At 39.2% G+C, this 13,943-nt stretch overlaps 1 protein-coding gene across 4 annotated transcripts in view; it reads left to right on the top strand.

The window, feature by feature from the left end:
- The first annotated feature begins 508 nt into the window (after positions 1-508).
- ppp1r1c (protein phosphatase 1, regulatory (inhibitor) subunit 1C) overlaps positions 509-13,943 on the top strand; it is a 31,581-nt gene continuing 18,146 nt past the window's right edge. Inside the window, exons 1-4 of one of the 4 annotated variants that reach the window (XM_035407496.1) lie at positions 509-920; positions 2,018-2,078; positions 10,342-10,376; positions 10,759-10,825. In XM_035407496.1, the coding sequence (XP_035263387.1) occupies positions 840-920; positions 2,018-2,078; positions 10,342-10,376; positions 10,759-10,825 (244 nt within the window). In that variant the 5' untranslated portion in view covers positions 509-839. Of the gene's footprint in view, positions 921-2,017; positions 2,079-10,338; positions 10,377-10,758; positions 10,826-13,943 lie in introns of all 4 variants that reach the window. The other 3 variants (XM_035407498.1, XM_035407494.1, XM_035407497.1) reach the window with 3 other exon arrangements.

Genomic DNA, 13,943 nt, shown 5'->3' with positions numbered 1-13,943 from the left:
CACCAGTGAGAGCGAGGCTCTCATGTTGTCACCTCCTGATAATTATCTTAAGCTGTGTTCTGTTACAAACCTGTTAAGTAAGAATGTGTTCTGGGTGTGGATTTTTCAGGATGGGAATATTTTTATGCCCCTAAGTCATTATATTATTTCTAATTCTCTAATACGTCTTCTCATTGTGGATTACATCACAATGCCCAGAACTACAAATAAAATGTGTGCTCTGCCCAAGGTTGTGTGGATATCCTTCACTGCAGAAATTCATTATTCATTAATAATTGAGAATCTGTAAATGATGTGCTGCGGGGTGATTGACTATTTTATGAATTATGAAATACATTCTCCTTTCTCAAGGTGCATACACCTCTGAAAGGGAAATCTACAGAGGCCAGAGGAGGGTAAAAGAGAGCGAGCAAGAGGAAGGAAAAACAAGAGAGAGAGAGTGAAAGAAAAAAAATAAAAGCTTCCTGAACTTGGCTCATCAATAATTAACAGTACATCAGCAGGTCCCAAAGGGAGCTTATATTGCACTTTTCTGTGGGCTGCTATTATTACCCTGCGAGGAGATTGGCTTGTGGACAGTCCCAGGACAGCCAGCCCACCAGAGGCCTGGGAGCACCCCAGAGAGGAGCCCAGAGAGTCGGAGCGTGAGGGTGCGGGAAGAAGGCGACCGGGGACAAGCGTACGGCCAGGGCTCACGTCCTGTCATTGACTGGGGTGCTGGAAGGTGGGCGGTCAGTGGAGAAGCAGACAGAGGGCTCGTGAAGGAGGGGCCGGAGCAGAGGCTACTGCTGCTGTGAGCTGCCCTGCGTCAGCAGTCCCACACTCTCTCTGCACGCACCATGGAGCCCAACAGCCCCAAGAAGATCCAGTTCGCTATGCCCCTCTTCCACAGCCACCTGGACCCCCAGGCAGCAGAAAACGTAAGTGAAAGCGACTCTTAATTGCCCTTCATGGAACTGAGCGCTTTGTAGAGGAGTAGTGGAGCACCACTGTTGTTCTTTTGAGGAGTGGATAAACTGCTTCGCTTTTTGTGCAGCCACAGATGTACTTTCAAGCAATCTGAGCACACAATTGCCTTGTGGTGATGAGTGTTTTGCTAGGGTGCTGAAAAGAAGACTTCAGAATCTGTTTGGTGTGGTTAGGTTGTTTGAAGTCCCACTTATCCCAGTTGTAGACTTATCCTCAGATGTTAGAATAAAGAATCCAGAATAAAAGAGTCAGTATGAATTAATATCCTGAGGGAAACTATTTGCAATGTGATCTGGGGGCACTTCAATAGCCTTTCCCCTTTCCACTTTCTGCCTCTAATTCATAATGCAAACATTAACTTGTGAGGCATGCTTTTAAAATTTCTGTATAGGTTTTGAAGTGTATGCCTGAGAATTATTTCAAAGGTCTTTCTTGATTAGCGTAGGTTGGAATAGGTGAATTCTCTATGTAGAAAACATTGGGGTAAGGATTTTCCTCAAGCTCACCTTGTTAGTTAAAAACCAGGCAAATAGAAAACACTGGTCTTTTAGGCGCTGCTAGGGGAGCTGTAACTATACTTTATGAATACTAGAGAATCAATAAAGACGACGCTACAATGACGACGCTAAAGTACAACAACGATCAGCATCATTTTCCTTCAGGGGCGGCCATATTTTACAGACTCACCGTGTGTTTGAAATAGTCTGCTTGAAATGCTTTTAGATCTGTCACATGAATTACTGAATGACTGGGAGAATAATTTTGTAATTCAAAGGATTCAACAGAATGTAATTAATGCCATTGTTCTAAGTAGTCATCGATACTACCGGTTCGTCAGACTCGGATTAGTCATTTCAGAATAATTACAGGGAAAGATTCAACCTGAGCTTTAGTCTGCCGTTTAGAAATTGCAAACTGATTGCAGATAGTGGAGAGTGTTTTTTTTATATCACATAGCCCTTGACAACTGAAGATAACAGGTTTAGAGCTGATCAACAGTGAGCAGTTGCTATGGAGCAACATCTCGCCCTTCCTCTGTCATTCACAGATCCGTCGGAGAAGACCCACGCCAGCCACGCTGGTCATCTACAATGATTCACCTGGAGCAGGTAAAGAACAGCGAGGGAAATTCAGTGAGGGGCTCTGCATTATGAGTATCCCCGAGTGAGGAAGGGTGTTCATCGCTGCTTGAGTTACGGGGGATTAATCCCTAATCTAAACCGATGTCAGAGGCGTGAACTCTATCTGCATTCCAATGGTGATCTGCAATGGTGTCCCAAACAACCTCGCTTTTTAATCAAGGGTGTAGAACACCACTTCAGTTTCTAACATAAAATATTTTTGCTTTTGATCTTTCAAATTCAGAAGCATGAGAGACCTCTCTTATTTGTGAATTTAATTAATGGTCATTTATGCTGGATTTACACAAGAATGGGAAACATATTTTGTTTGGGTCTGGTTAAAGAGTGTTGACCATTTTGGATAAAGAATGTCATGGCAATTTTCTCCCCCTCAATAACACTGCTGGAGAAAAAAACTGGATTCATTCAGAAGGGTTCAGAGTGCTAACAATCAATTATCTATGCTTGAACAAACTAACATCATATTAGAGATTTAATGTATGACAAATAGAGGAAATATAATTCAATTCTAGAGGTAACACGAGAAGCAGAGTGATGAGAAAAATACACGTTTTTCTAAAAATGGCTGTTTAATGAGAACATGTTTTCTTCCCATCACTGCAATAAAAAGAAATGTCTTCCTACCATCATTTAAGCAAGAATTACTTGATCTTTACTGTTACTAGTGGGTCTCCATTAGAATCAACACCACAGACAAAGAGCACAGAAGTAAAAAAGTAAAAGTGCAGGTCAATAAAAACCTCCAAGTTCATTGTATTTTAGATAAAAGCACTTGATTGGAATGTGAGATTTCGCAACCAAATTTTGAGCAAAGAATCGTCAGGATAGGATTTGGGCTTCTGAGGCTGGAGAAAAGGGCATATGGCATTGTCTAAATGATTGAATGTTCATATGCACTGCCCGCATCCCACAATCCATTCAATGAACAGTGAACAGATGTAAACAGAATATTGCCTTTAGAAAAAAAAAAAAGGAGCTGGTCATTTTTACCAGATGGTTATCCCCCACTCATCCAGGCTACATCCTGTCTTACTGCTTTTGGAGTCTTGTCACCATGCAGGGCTGTGAGGAGCTAATTTAACTGAACTAAGTTCTGTATATGCAGATAGAAAGCTAGAACGAAACCTTGTACACAGGTGTGACTGCTGAGTCAGGGGCTTACTGGCAGTAGTTACTAAACTTCTGCTCTAACTAGCCTGAATTAGATTGAATCTAGTGAAGACAAAATGTGCTGCTGTGCTCACCTCGAAAGCTGACTCAGTTTTGTCTGTGACTTCATTGATTTTCCTGGTCTCTGACCGTTCTTTTAGACCAGTTGTTTTATGCACTTAGAGCCTAGTCCTGGCTTGAGATATGTGCTTAACTTGAATTTCTGAAGTCAATATTGAAAGTTTTTTCCCACTACACACATCCCGGTTTGGGTGACTTAAAGGGAACCCCACCTGTTAAGACACTTAGGCCTTAAAATGGTCTAAATGCCTTCAATTATATAAACGTCATAAAAACCGTATAAAAGATTTTAGTTATTTAAAATAAAATAAAACTCGACTCGTAGGTCGCCATTGTTATTACCGTCACAGTGCAGTCTGGGTAGTGACGTCAAATGGTTGCACGGGTCTCCTGTCCATGGCTCTTGTCCATTGAGCGGCATTGAAAATGTCTTCTGTTTTGCCTTTTCGATTCGAGCCAGAGCGGGATACTACTCAGCAGGAAAGCACCAAGGACAGCCTCATCAAATAAATAAAAACGAACGATGAAGATCGGGGGCCAGAGGAGACGAGAGTAGTGTATAAGAGATGGTGTCTGTGGAGCAACTGCTCGCCTATGCTAACTAAGACGGAAAAGTTTCAGAGCTAGAGCTCCACTTTCTAGCAGCAGCTGTTTGAAGTCACTTGACCATACGGATCAAACTATCGCTTTTGGTGAAACTAAAATGTATACATGACCGTCATTCATTTAAACGGCGTAACGTAATAATTGATCCACACCCTTAAATCTTAAATTGGTGATAAAACCTCCTTTAAATGCATATTCATTAATGATAATACATGCGGATACGATACATTTAAAGGAGGTTTTACGATACATTTTCAATGCCGCTTAATGGACAAGAGCCATGGAAAAGAAACCCGTGCAACCATTTGACGTCACTACCCAGAGTTCACTGTGGCGGTAATAACAATGGTGACCTACGAGTCGATATTTATTTTATTTTATTTTAAATAACTAAAATCTTTTATACGGTTTTTATGACATGTTTATATAATTGAAGGCATTTAGACCATTTTAAGGCCTAACAGGAGGGGTTCCCTTTAAGTGATAGGTGACAGGTGCACGCATGGGGAGTCTCACTGAAAAGAAGGTGTGTCCCTTTGAATTCTGAGTTCAAAAGCAATGATGGGATAAATGGGGCAAAGGAATACAATTTATCAGAATATGAAATTACAGCTCATGGCTTTAAAAAATGGCTTATTGGATTTTATTTTAATGATAGAAGTCACCAAATGTGTTGAGATTTAAATATTTATGCCATTTTAATTTCTATTCATATTATTCATTGAACCCAAACGTGTAAACTCCCATGACATTGGCGAAATAAATTTAATCAGTATTGCTCATAAAAAACCATTGCTGTCCACTAAAAACCCATTGAGCAGTAATTTCATATGCTGACTGAAATGTTTTGCCTGTTCATTCCACCTACATCTCAAACCAGGATTCACATAATTCAGAATTCAAAGGGGCACACATTCTTTTCAGTCAGACTCCAAATCTATCACATCCTCATGCCAGGATGTGCATGGGGGCAACACATTTCGATTGTGTGAAAATTGAAGTGCTCGTATCTCAATTCAGGATTAGGCCCCTGTAAGTCTCTGTCGATTAGAGCATCTGAAAATGCGTAAATGTGAATGTAAAAAAATTAAAATGACTGTGAGGAACTGCCGAAAGCAGTGTGACAAGGGACCTAAAGTTCAGATAAATCTCCAAAGTGTGAATGCCCAAGTCCATGAGGTGCTTTATGGGCAACTATAAGCATGACCTTTAAGTTCAGGCTAAATATAACTGGGAGCCAGTACAGTGACTTAAGAACAGGTGCAATGTGCTGGGGTTAGGATGTGGGTAGGTGCATGCTCTAGGTACTGCAATTTAAAAAAAGTTCAGTTTTACAGAAAACAGCATTTGGCATTACAAAGTTTTTGCCATCATTTCAGGATGCTTATCAGACAAAACTGGTCTCAGTTTTATAACTCTGTGTTAGTGAAATAAGATTTCTTGATCACTGAGTTAATGTGAGCAAAAAGGCAAAGCTCAGGATCAATTTTTTTGCAGTGCTTTACAGTTACAGAAAGTGACTGTTAAAATGGACATCTATGCTGACTCAATTGTGCCTTAAGTAACACTTCTGTCTTTTTCAAATTTATCTTTAAGCAGTTGCTACTTACTCTGATTGTGTGGGCAATTAGCAGAATATCCGTGTCTTACAAGCATGGGAGTGAAATCTAAGGTTGAAACTTGAAGGAAAGGACCATATCCGGTCAAAACCACATAGGCCTAGGCAGGCTTGCAGAATTCCATTCCTTATAGCGTCCACATCTGAAAATAATTTTAAAATGTTACAAATATGACCAAAACTATTCTGGGGCAATGCCTGTTTTGCCATAAGTATTTGAGGATGAGAACCAGCAATTCAGCCCATTTAAGCTCACCATTTACCTACAGTCCTTAATCCAGTGTCCAGGAAAAAACCTTTGCATTACTGGCAGAGGCGTGTGCGCTACGATATATGAGTTTATGGTCCTCTGGGAATGACTGCAGTACTCGGTTTCAGTTACACTTGTTGTAAATTCTGACACACTTTCTCCCCTTCCTGTGAAGCAGGAGAGAAGGTGTCAATCCTTTAGAACTGCCGTTCCTTTTAAGTGCCTGCAATGACAGTTAAATGGCCCCTATTCAGAACTGTATGTGTCAACATGTGTCAGAATTTAATCAGTACCTCTGTACCCAATTCCTGCTTACATTGTATGTAATGTACCTGGCCTGTCTGTTGCCTGTGGTGCCACATAAAGTCACGCTGTAAAACACCCCTCTGGCGAATTCTTCCCTTCATCTTATTATTCATTGCTGTCAAGGCAAACAAAAACCTTTTATGTAACATGGATTCGGATTATTCTTAATGTACCTTATTGAGAGCCGTATTTCAAAGAGTTTCTGACAGCTCTGATTGAGTTGGTTTAAGAGCAAAAGAACAGAATTTTTATGTACACAAGTGGAGTGTGATCCATGGTTTTTAAAAAAAGAGTCAGGCGATGTGTGATGTATCAACACATTGGCACTAAACTTTTAAGTAAGCAGCTCCATTTAGGTGGCTTTCACACCCTTTACCCTTTTTGTGCAGTTTTCCTTTTTGTGTGTTTCATTACATTACATTACATTTATTTGGCAGATGTAATGTAAAGTGATGTACATTAGGGTTTGAGAACTGGACTTATAATTCAGATCACTTGCCCACCTATAGTTCCTTTGCTTTGGTCCAAATCAGGGTTAAACTGTTACTTTGTTGCATTTTTTATTAGATTTATTCGGATTGGTTCCTACTGCCCAATTTCAAACAGACCACAATTTGTAGCTAAATTTGTTTGTCAGTTGTACAGAAAAGAGCCATTTCTGGCTCGAGTCCAGGGATAATCATGTAGAATCAGTCACATTTTGTGCTCTTGTCACTAGTACTATTCCAAGGTGGCAAGTCCAGGGGTTAGAAAAAAAGTCCTGCCATATGGTTCTTCCAGCAATGAACTCAGCCAGCTGATTTCGCTAATTAATTCTACTTCCTGGCCCAATAATTTTGCTAGTTAGCAAATCCAGGTGATTGGATCAAAATAGTGGGGAGGACTTTTAATTTCTGACCCCTAGTTTTGCTCTGATATTTTTTCTTTGGTATATAAGATAGATAAGAACATTTGAGGAAGCTGTCAAGACTTCTTACAGCATATTGCTTTACACAATATTAAACAAGGAAATGCTGCTTCCAGAAAGAGAAGGGACACTCTGATTCATGCCTTCCTTGACTTGTTGACAGGGAATATGTTCCACAGAAAAGGAGTCGGTAACATCAGTCGGGATCTTAAGATGGAGTTCAGGCATACGTAGAGTTGCCATAACAACTGAAAACTGCTCAGTTGTCTTCAGCACAGTATGCGGACACCTTTTGTTCTTCTAGAAGATAAGAAAGGTTTCATTGAACTTCACCTTGTATAAAAATATTTTTTCTGAAAAAGCCTGCTAGCTGTGTGATTTCAAATATTTAGTGTTTGCAGTTGGGCATTCACCAAACAACCAAATTATGGTCCACCTGAAAAGGTCCCTATCTTCGTCAAAATAACTGTTGCAAGAGTCAGATACATGTAACTGAATAGTTTTGTGATCTTTGAGTATTTGAGAAGCTGCTGAATTCTTACTATGTCCATGAGTGTAGCTGTTTCAGTTTTTTTTTTCTTTTACTGGATGCTGACACTTCAGGTTGTACTGTATGGGTTGTCTTAACGGTTCAATTTACTCTATTAGCATTGAGAGGTTTTAGGCTTCACAAACCACAACATCCATGTGACATCAATTACGTGTTCTTATTGATTGTCTGATTTGAACCGACCATTGTGTTCCTTTTGTACTGAGCAGCCTTTCGATTGTTTTATATGATTCAGTGATCGACAACCTCAGTACCACAACACTGCCCATTAAAACCAGTGAATGATGTTTCCCTCTGTGTATTTTTAGCTAAATTTTGGAGCTGTGTATACATTTATGAACAATAGTGCTCAAGGCAATAAAACACAAAGAAAAAACGGTTTGCATCATACTATTCTGTCCGTTTGGCTATGCCATTGTGCTGCTGTATTTTTGTGCATCATCGGATCATGTGGTGAGATTCCCGAAGCTGATCTCCTTTCTTTCTGCCCTCACCCGAGATCAGCTGTAGGTGGTTAGTGTGGGTTCTGCTTTGTTCAGAGCAGAGCTCAGATAACAGGCAGCTCTTTGTCACATTGGTATTTCTGTCCGATCAAAACCCGAGCTTTGAACTGTGGTTGGTCTGTCACAAATGCCAGTGTTGAAGGTTAAAAACTATGCATTTCTCATGTGTGCTATGAATGCTTTCTGTTATAATTCTCAAAATTATCTTGCCACTATCGTATGAAGTGGCTACTATTATTTTTACTGCAGAAAGAAAGAAATAAATATGTAAATGAATGTAAACATTTAATTCTGGCAGATTCAGAGGTACTGTGTGCACTTAACCATTATTACACTTAGCACGTAACAAATTCAAACATAGTCTTTAAGTTTGACTTTGTGTCTTGTTCTTTAATAGCTTAATTGAAAAAATAGAAGGCATATCATAACTATAAATAACCAGTAATTATGAAGCATTCATAGTTCACCTCATTTTTTTAAATAATACTTTAAAATGCACTGAGTATGTGGTTATTGTGGAGCTTATTCTGAATTATGACTTTTTAAAAATGTGTTTATAATGGTTTTGATATGAGTTCCATAGAAATGATTAACAATTGTTCTTCCATAGTGACACCACATCACAATTGGTCAAAATACTGTTGCCTCTTTTTTGACAGGTCAGGTGACATCATTCTGATGGAATGTACATGTTTCCAAATGCTAGTTTTGTGGAGGGACTGCAAATCAATCCCTGGAGTGGGCAGGGTTCATGGTTTAAGAATAACATTTAATTGATAATGCATTTTAGGAGAGAGCAAGAAATGTTGAATTTCAGCCTATTTCAGAGGAAAATGGCTATTATTGGTGGCATTCACAAGAAGGCGTAATGGTAGAATGTGTTCATGTCAAGTGAGACGTATATCACAGGTGCACAGTACACTGATACAGCTCTCAAAACAAACATAAGCACCTTTTTTTGGTCTGTTATTTTTGTAAATCAAGTGTACGCACAAGTGTGTGCTTGCTTGCATTCATGCCTGTTTGTTTTCTGCATGTATGGACACTGTGTCAGTCCATTTCAAAGTTGGACATAGATAGATATAAATAAATAACCAAAATGTATTTCTGTTTTCTGAATATGTACAAATTCCATTAAATTCTGAGTATCATGACTGTGTGCTTTCAAAGACAAAGAAGGGTTATTGCACAGGACTAGATTGCTGGCACCCATCACTAGGATATTTTATTGTGTGTTGGCGTGTGATTAGCCATATGCGAGAAGGTAAATTGCTGTTTTCAGCCTGTGGTGATGAGTTTCCAATCTGTGAAAGTAAAGGTGTGTCTGAGCTTGATAGTGAAAGTTATATTGATCATTAGAACCACAAGACGTGCAACATTCAAAGCCAGCAGCCTCTATACAATTGATTGCTCATGACTTCAAGGCCCTATTTCCCAAAGTAGGATTACAGAGTTAGCTGGATAACTGCACTGAGTAAAACCATCCCAAATTTGGGCTGAAGTAAAAATAACTGTTCCAGGTTTTACTCAGTGCAGTTATCCAGCTAACACAGGAATTCTGCTTCATGAAATACTCCCCAGCTCTGTGTGAAACCACGAATTTGCACAACTTTTGAAAATAAGGAGCCATTACTATTTGTTTTATTCATTTAAAAAAAAAAAAAAGATTAACCATATTATTGAATTATTCTGAGCTCACAGCTTTTTAAGCTTAATGGCTGAAATTAGAGTGCAGTTCACTTGCTTTTAAAATGTATATTCTTATTAATATTTTCATCCATGAGTCATGTAGTAATTAATAGCTTACTGAAAACAGAGGCTCACTCAGTGAGGGCCACTCTTTGCTGTCACCTGTGGTTTGAATTTTTAGCCTCATCTTAAATATAAACAGCTCTTTTGTGAATATTTGTTTCATTTAAATAGAAATGCATACTGATTTGAGCAATAAGCTGTTTCTGCTTTATTTATTTATTTACTGTTGCTTATGATGGAGAGTGTAGAAGCTTGTTTTTGACAGTGGTGACAGTTGGAGCAAAATTATTTATAACTTGCCTACTGAGTGAGCAAACAGGCACAGCTAATTCCACAGGCACAGTTTCATCGGTTCATCAACTGTGTTATCTAATTAAAACAAAGCTGTATTGTCCAAATTAGCAGCGGGGTTCACAATTGAATTTGGAATTGATTAAAGAATTGCTTTAATGAATCTGATATAGTGAGTGACTATTCCCTTTAGAAATGTCTTTTTTTCCCCTAGAAGCAGATGACAAACGAACATCAGGAAGTCAGGGAGAGGTAAGCTGCACTCTGTAATTTCTATATGCAAATGGGAAATGATTCAGACAATGTTAGAGTCAACCAATTGATATTTTTGAGTTTTACATCCTTCCTCTAAACCAAGACTGTATGCTAGTTTAGCTGCATTTTGGTTTCTCGCTATGAAAGGCAGCTTTTATAGTGAGCAACCATCTATAATTTTTTTCCTTTTATAGAGAGCCTTTTCCATTTTCCAAGCAGGCAGTATTTTTTCCTTGATGCATTCTGATGGAGTCCGTCTCGATGTAATTAATATTGATTTCTTGGGGGTGAGGGTTATGGGGGGTGGCTAATAGCCCTGAAATAGCCCCAGTGAAACCTGACCCCTCTCACATGGGTATTTTCCACTCTGCCGTGCCAGGTACCAAACACAGATCTGTCCCCAGCTCAAAGGAAGCAGAGTGTGTACACCCCACCCACTATGAAAGGTACTCTCCCATCATGCATTGCACAGGATGCCTGTGTGTCCACTTCCTGTTTTTTAGTTCCCCAGTTTCATGATTGTGCCTTTTTTGTTTCTCATAGGTAGGCCTTCTTGTTTGTCTTAATTTGTTGGCCACATTTTTCACAAAGTGTATTGTCATAACACCTTGAAGTTATTCTTATGTTATATACCACCTTTCCAAAGCATTTTGAAGCAAATGCAATGCTTTATGAATGATGTCAATGCATGGCATTGTGTCATGTTCATTAATGTCAAATCATGCAATAGCAATGATTTAACAATGGCACGTGATTTAATCTGAACCCCTAAAATGTACACATGCTTTTAAATGGATTTAGGAATGTAAGTCTTTATGACCAAGTGTAACCAACTGTTTTTTCACTTTGTGTATAACACAGAAGTTGCAGTTTACAGCATACACAATCTCATTGTGCAATATGAATTTATTATATTGCATCTATTCCCATATGTGTCAACTGTGTTGCCAATGGTGCATTTTACAGGCATTTTGTGGATGCACTCTTACCCTTAGAAGAGGCCGTTGCATATCGGTACTAAGTGAACAGCTCCATTCCTTGTTAAAGCATTTATTTTCTGCGGAGAACAATGCCCTCATCCACAGAGCAAGAGTAGTTCCTCATTGCAAAGCCTGACAGTAATATCATCCACATGTCACGGACTTCTCAGTCACTAGATGTGGGCCCAGTAGTGCATTTATGGGGTATTCTGGTATTACACCTGAGGCAGCATGTTCCACTTCCATTGACTAAGCATGAACACTTCTCTTATATTTCTCCTGCAGAATGTCAGACACTGGTAGACTCTGTGCCATAATGCCTGAAGTCTTTCCTGGCCATACATGGTGCCTCACACTTTATTAAGTGACTGAACATTGTACATTTTTGTTCACTACCTGTAGTTATTGATACATCTCCTCCATGCCTTTATAAAGTTACCTTAGCACTGTTGTATTCACTCACAAAATCAATATTTTCAGAGAATGTGCAGCTGTCAGGTTGTATATTGTAATTTCATCATTTTAATTCTTAGGTTTTTCTGTAGGGTGTTTCAGTCCATTCACTGCTGTAGTATGGAAACATGCATACACACACACACACACTCCTACAAATACATTGAAAGATAATCACAAGCACAACACACACACACACACAGTTTCTTACACATGCACACACACTGTTTTTTTTTTTTTAACACTGTACACTGTACTGATGTATACTCCTGCCTTCTAAGGTGGTCTTCATTGGTGCTCCTGTATACTAGGTCATGTCAGATGTCCCCAGTGCCATATTCAGAGCATACATCTAATGCAGCTTTATTCTTTTCCTCAGAAATCATTTGAATAGTGTAATAAATTCCCTGGCCATGTTAGTGAAGAAAATATCAGCAATTGGATGCTATCACATTTTTGTAAAATCCTGATAAAAAGAATACTGGTAAACAACACTCATATTTTCTTTTTGTAATGTTTCTAAAGTCATTGATGACTCTCAGAAAGGTTATGAGTTATTGCTAGAAAAGAAATGCTACACTGCATTTGAAAATGCAATGTTGTTTCTAAAAAATAAGACTAAAAGACTGAGAAGTGAAGTGTAAGAACAGTAATTATATCAGAATACTTTATCATGTAAAATTAACATGTGCTACTTGAACTACCTGAGCAGCATTCTTTATTCTATATACATATATATATATATATATATATATATACATATATATATATATATATATGTATATATATATATATATATATATATATATATATATACACACACAGTATCTGTCAAATGTCAGCCTTATCTTCTGAGTTTGTCATTGAAATATGAAGTAGTATATATCATACTCATTCAATAATGTAATCAGGAAGTCTGGAAGCATGAGATGGATGAAGAACATTAGTGTAATGGACGTCATCTGAAGCCAACATTTTGAGTCTTGCACAGACATGTATGCTTCTGCAGCCTTGTCCCTAGTGACAGCAGGAGACTGCACACGGGGAGTGGTTTTAGGAGAGCTGAGGGAGGGGATCATGAAGGCCGCATCACTGACTCATGCAGGGAGGGCTTCCGGGAACAGATTCTATCCAGGCCCTCTCCCTTATCTATGGAGAGATAGCTGCATGTGCTGCTGAAGTGGCTGCAGCCATTCCCTTGTCCTAACGGCAGGTCAGCTCCTGGCCCTTTGCACCAGCTTCTGTGAGTTGGACCCTGACGATGTACAACCCCAATTCCAAAAAAGTTGGGACAATATGGAAAATGCTAATAAAACCAAAAGGAGTGATAATGCAAATTCTATTCTCCCTGTACTATATTGAAAACACTACAACAGAACATTATTTGATGTTTTACTTTGTGAATTTAATTGTTTTTTGAAAATATACACTCATTTCAAATATGATGACTGCAACACGCTCCAAAAAAGTTGGGACAGTCAAGTGTTTACGGCTGTGTAACATCACCATTTCTTCTAATAACACTTATTAAGCGTTTGGGTACTGAATACACAAATTGGTTAAGATTAGCAAGCGGAATTTTTCCCCATTCTTCCATTATGCAGGTCTTCAGCTGCACAATTGTATGGGGCCTTCATTACCGTACTTCATAATGCGGCACACATTCTCAATCGGAGACAGGTCAGGCCTGCTGGCAGGCCAATCTAGCACCCGTACTCTCTGCTTACACAGCTATGCACTTGTAATCCGGGCAGAATGTGGTTTGGCGTTGTCCTGCTGGAAAATGCAGGGACGTCCTGGGAGAGATGGCGTCTGGATGGCAGCATATGTTGCTCCAAAATTTGTACATATATTTCTGCGTTAATGATGCCCTCACAGATGTACAAGTTATCCATGCCATGGGCACTGACACACCCCCATACCAAAACAGACCCTGACTTTTGGACCTGGCACTGATAACAGCTTGGATGGTCCTTTTCCTCTTTGGCCTGGAGGACACGACGGCTGTTTTGTCCAAAAACTATTTGAAATGTTGACTCGTTGGACCACAAAACACGCTTCCACTGTGCCACTGTCCATCTCAGATGAGATCGAGCCCAGAGAAGTCAGCGGCGCTTCTGGACAGTGTTGA

Source organism: Anguilla anguilla, chromosome 3, assembly GCF_013347855.1.
Source record: "Anguilla anguilla isolate fAngAng1 chromosome 3, fAngAng1.pri, whole genome shotgun sequence".
Lineage (NCBI taxonomy): Eukaryota > Metazoa > Chordata > Actinopteri > Anguilliformes > Anguillidae > Anguilla > Anguilla anguilla.
Note: the sequence above shows the minus strand (reverse complement) of the source record. Positions and strands in the feature narration are given on the sequence as shown.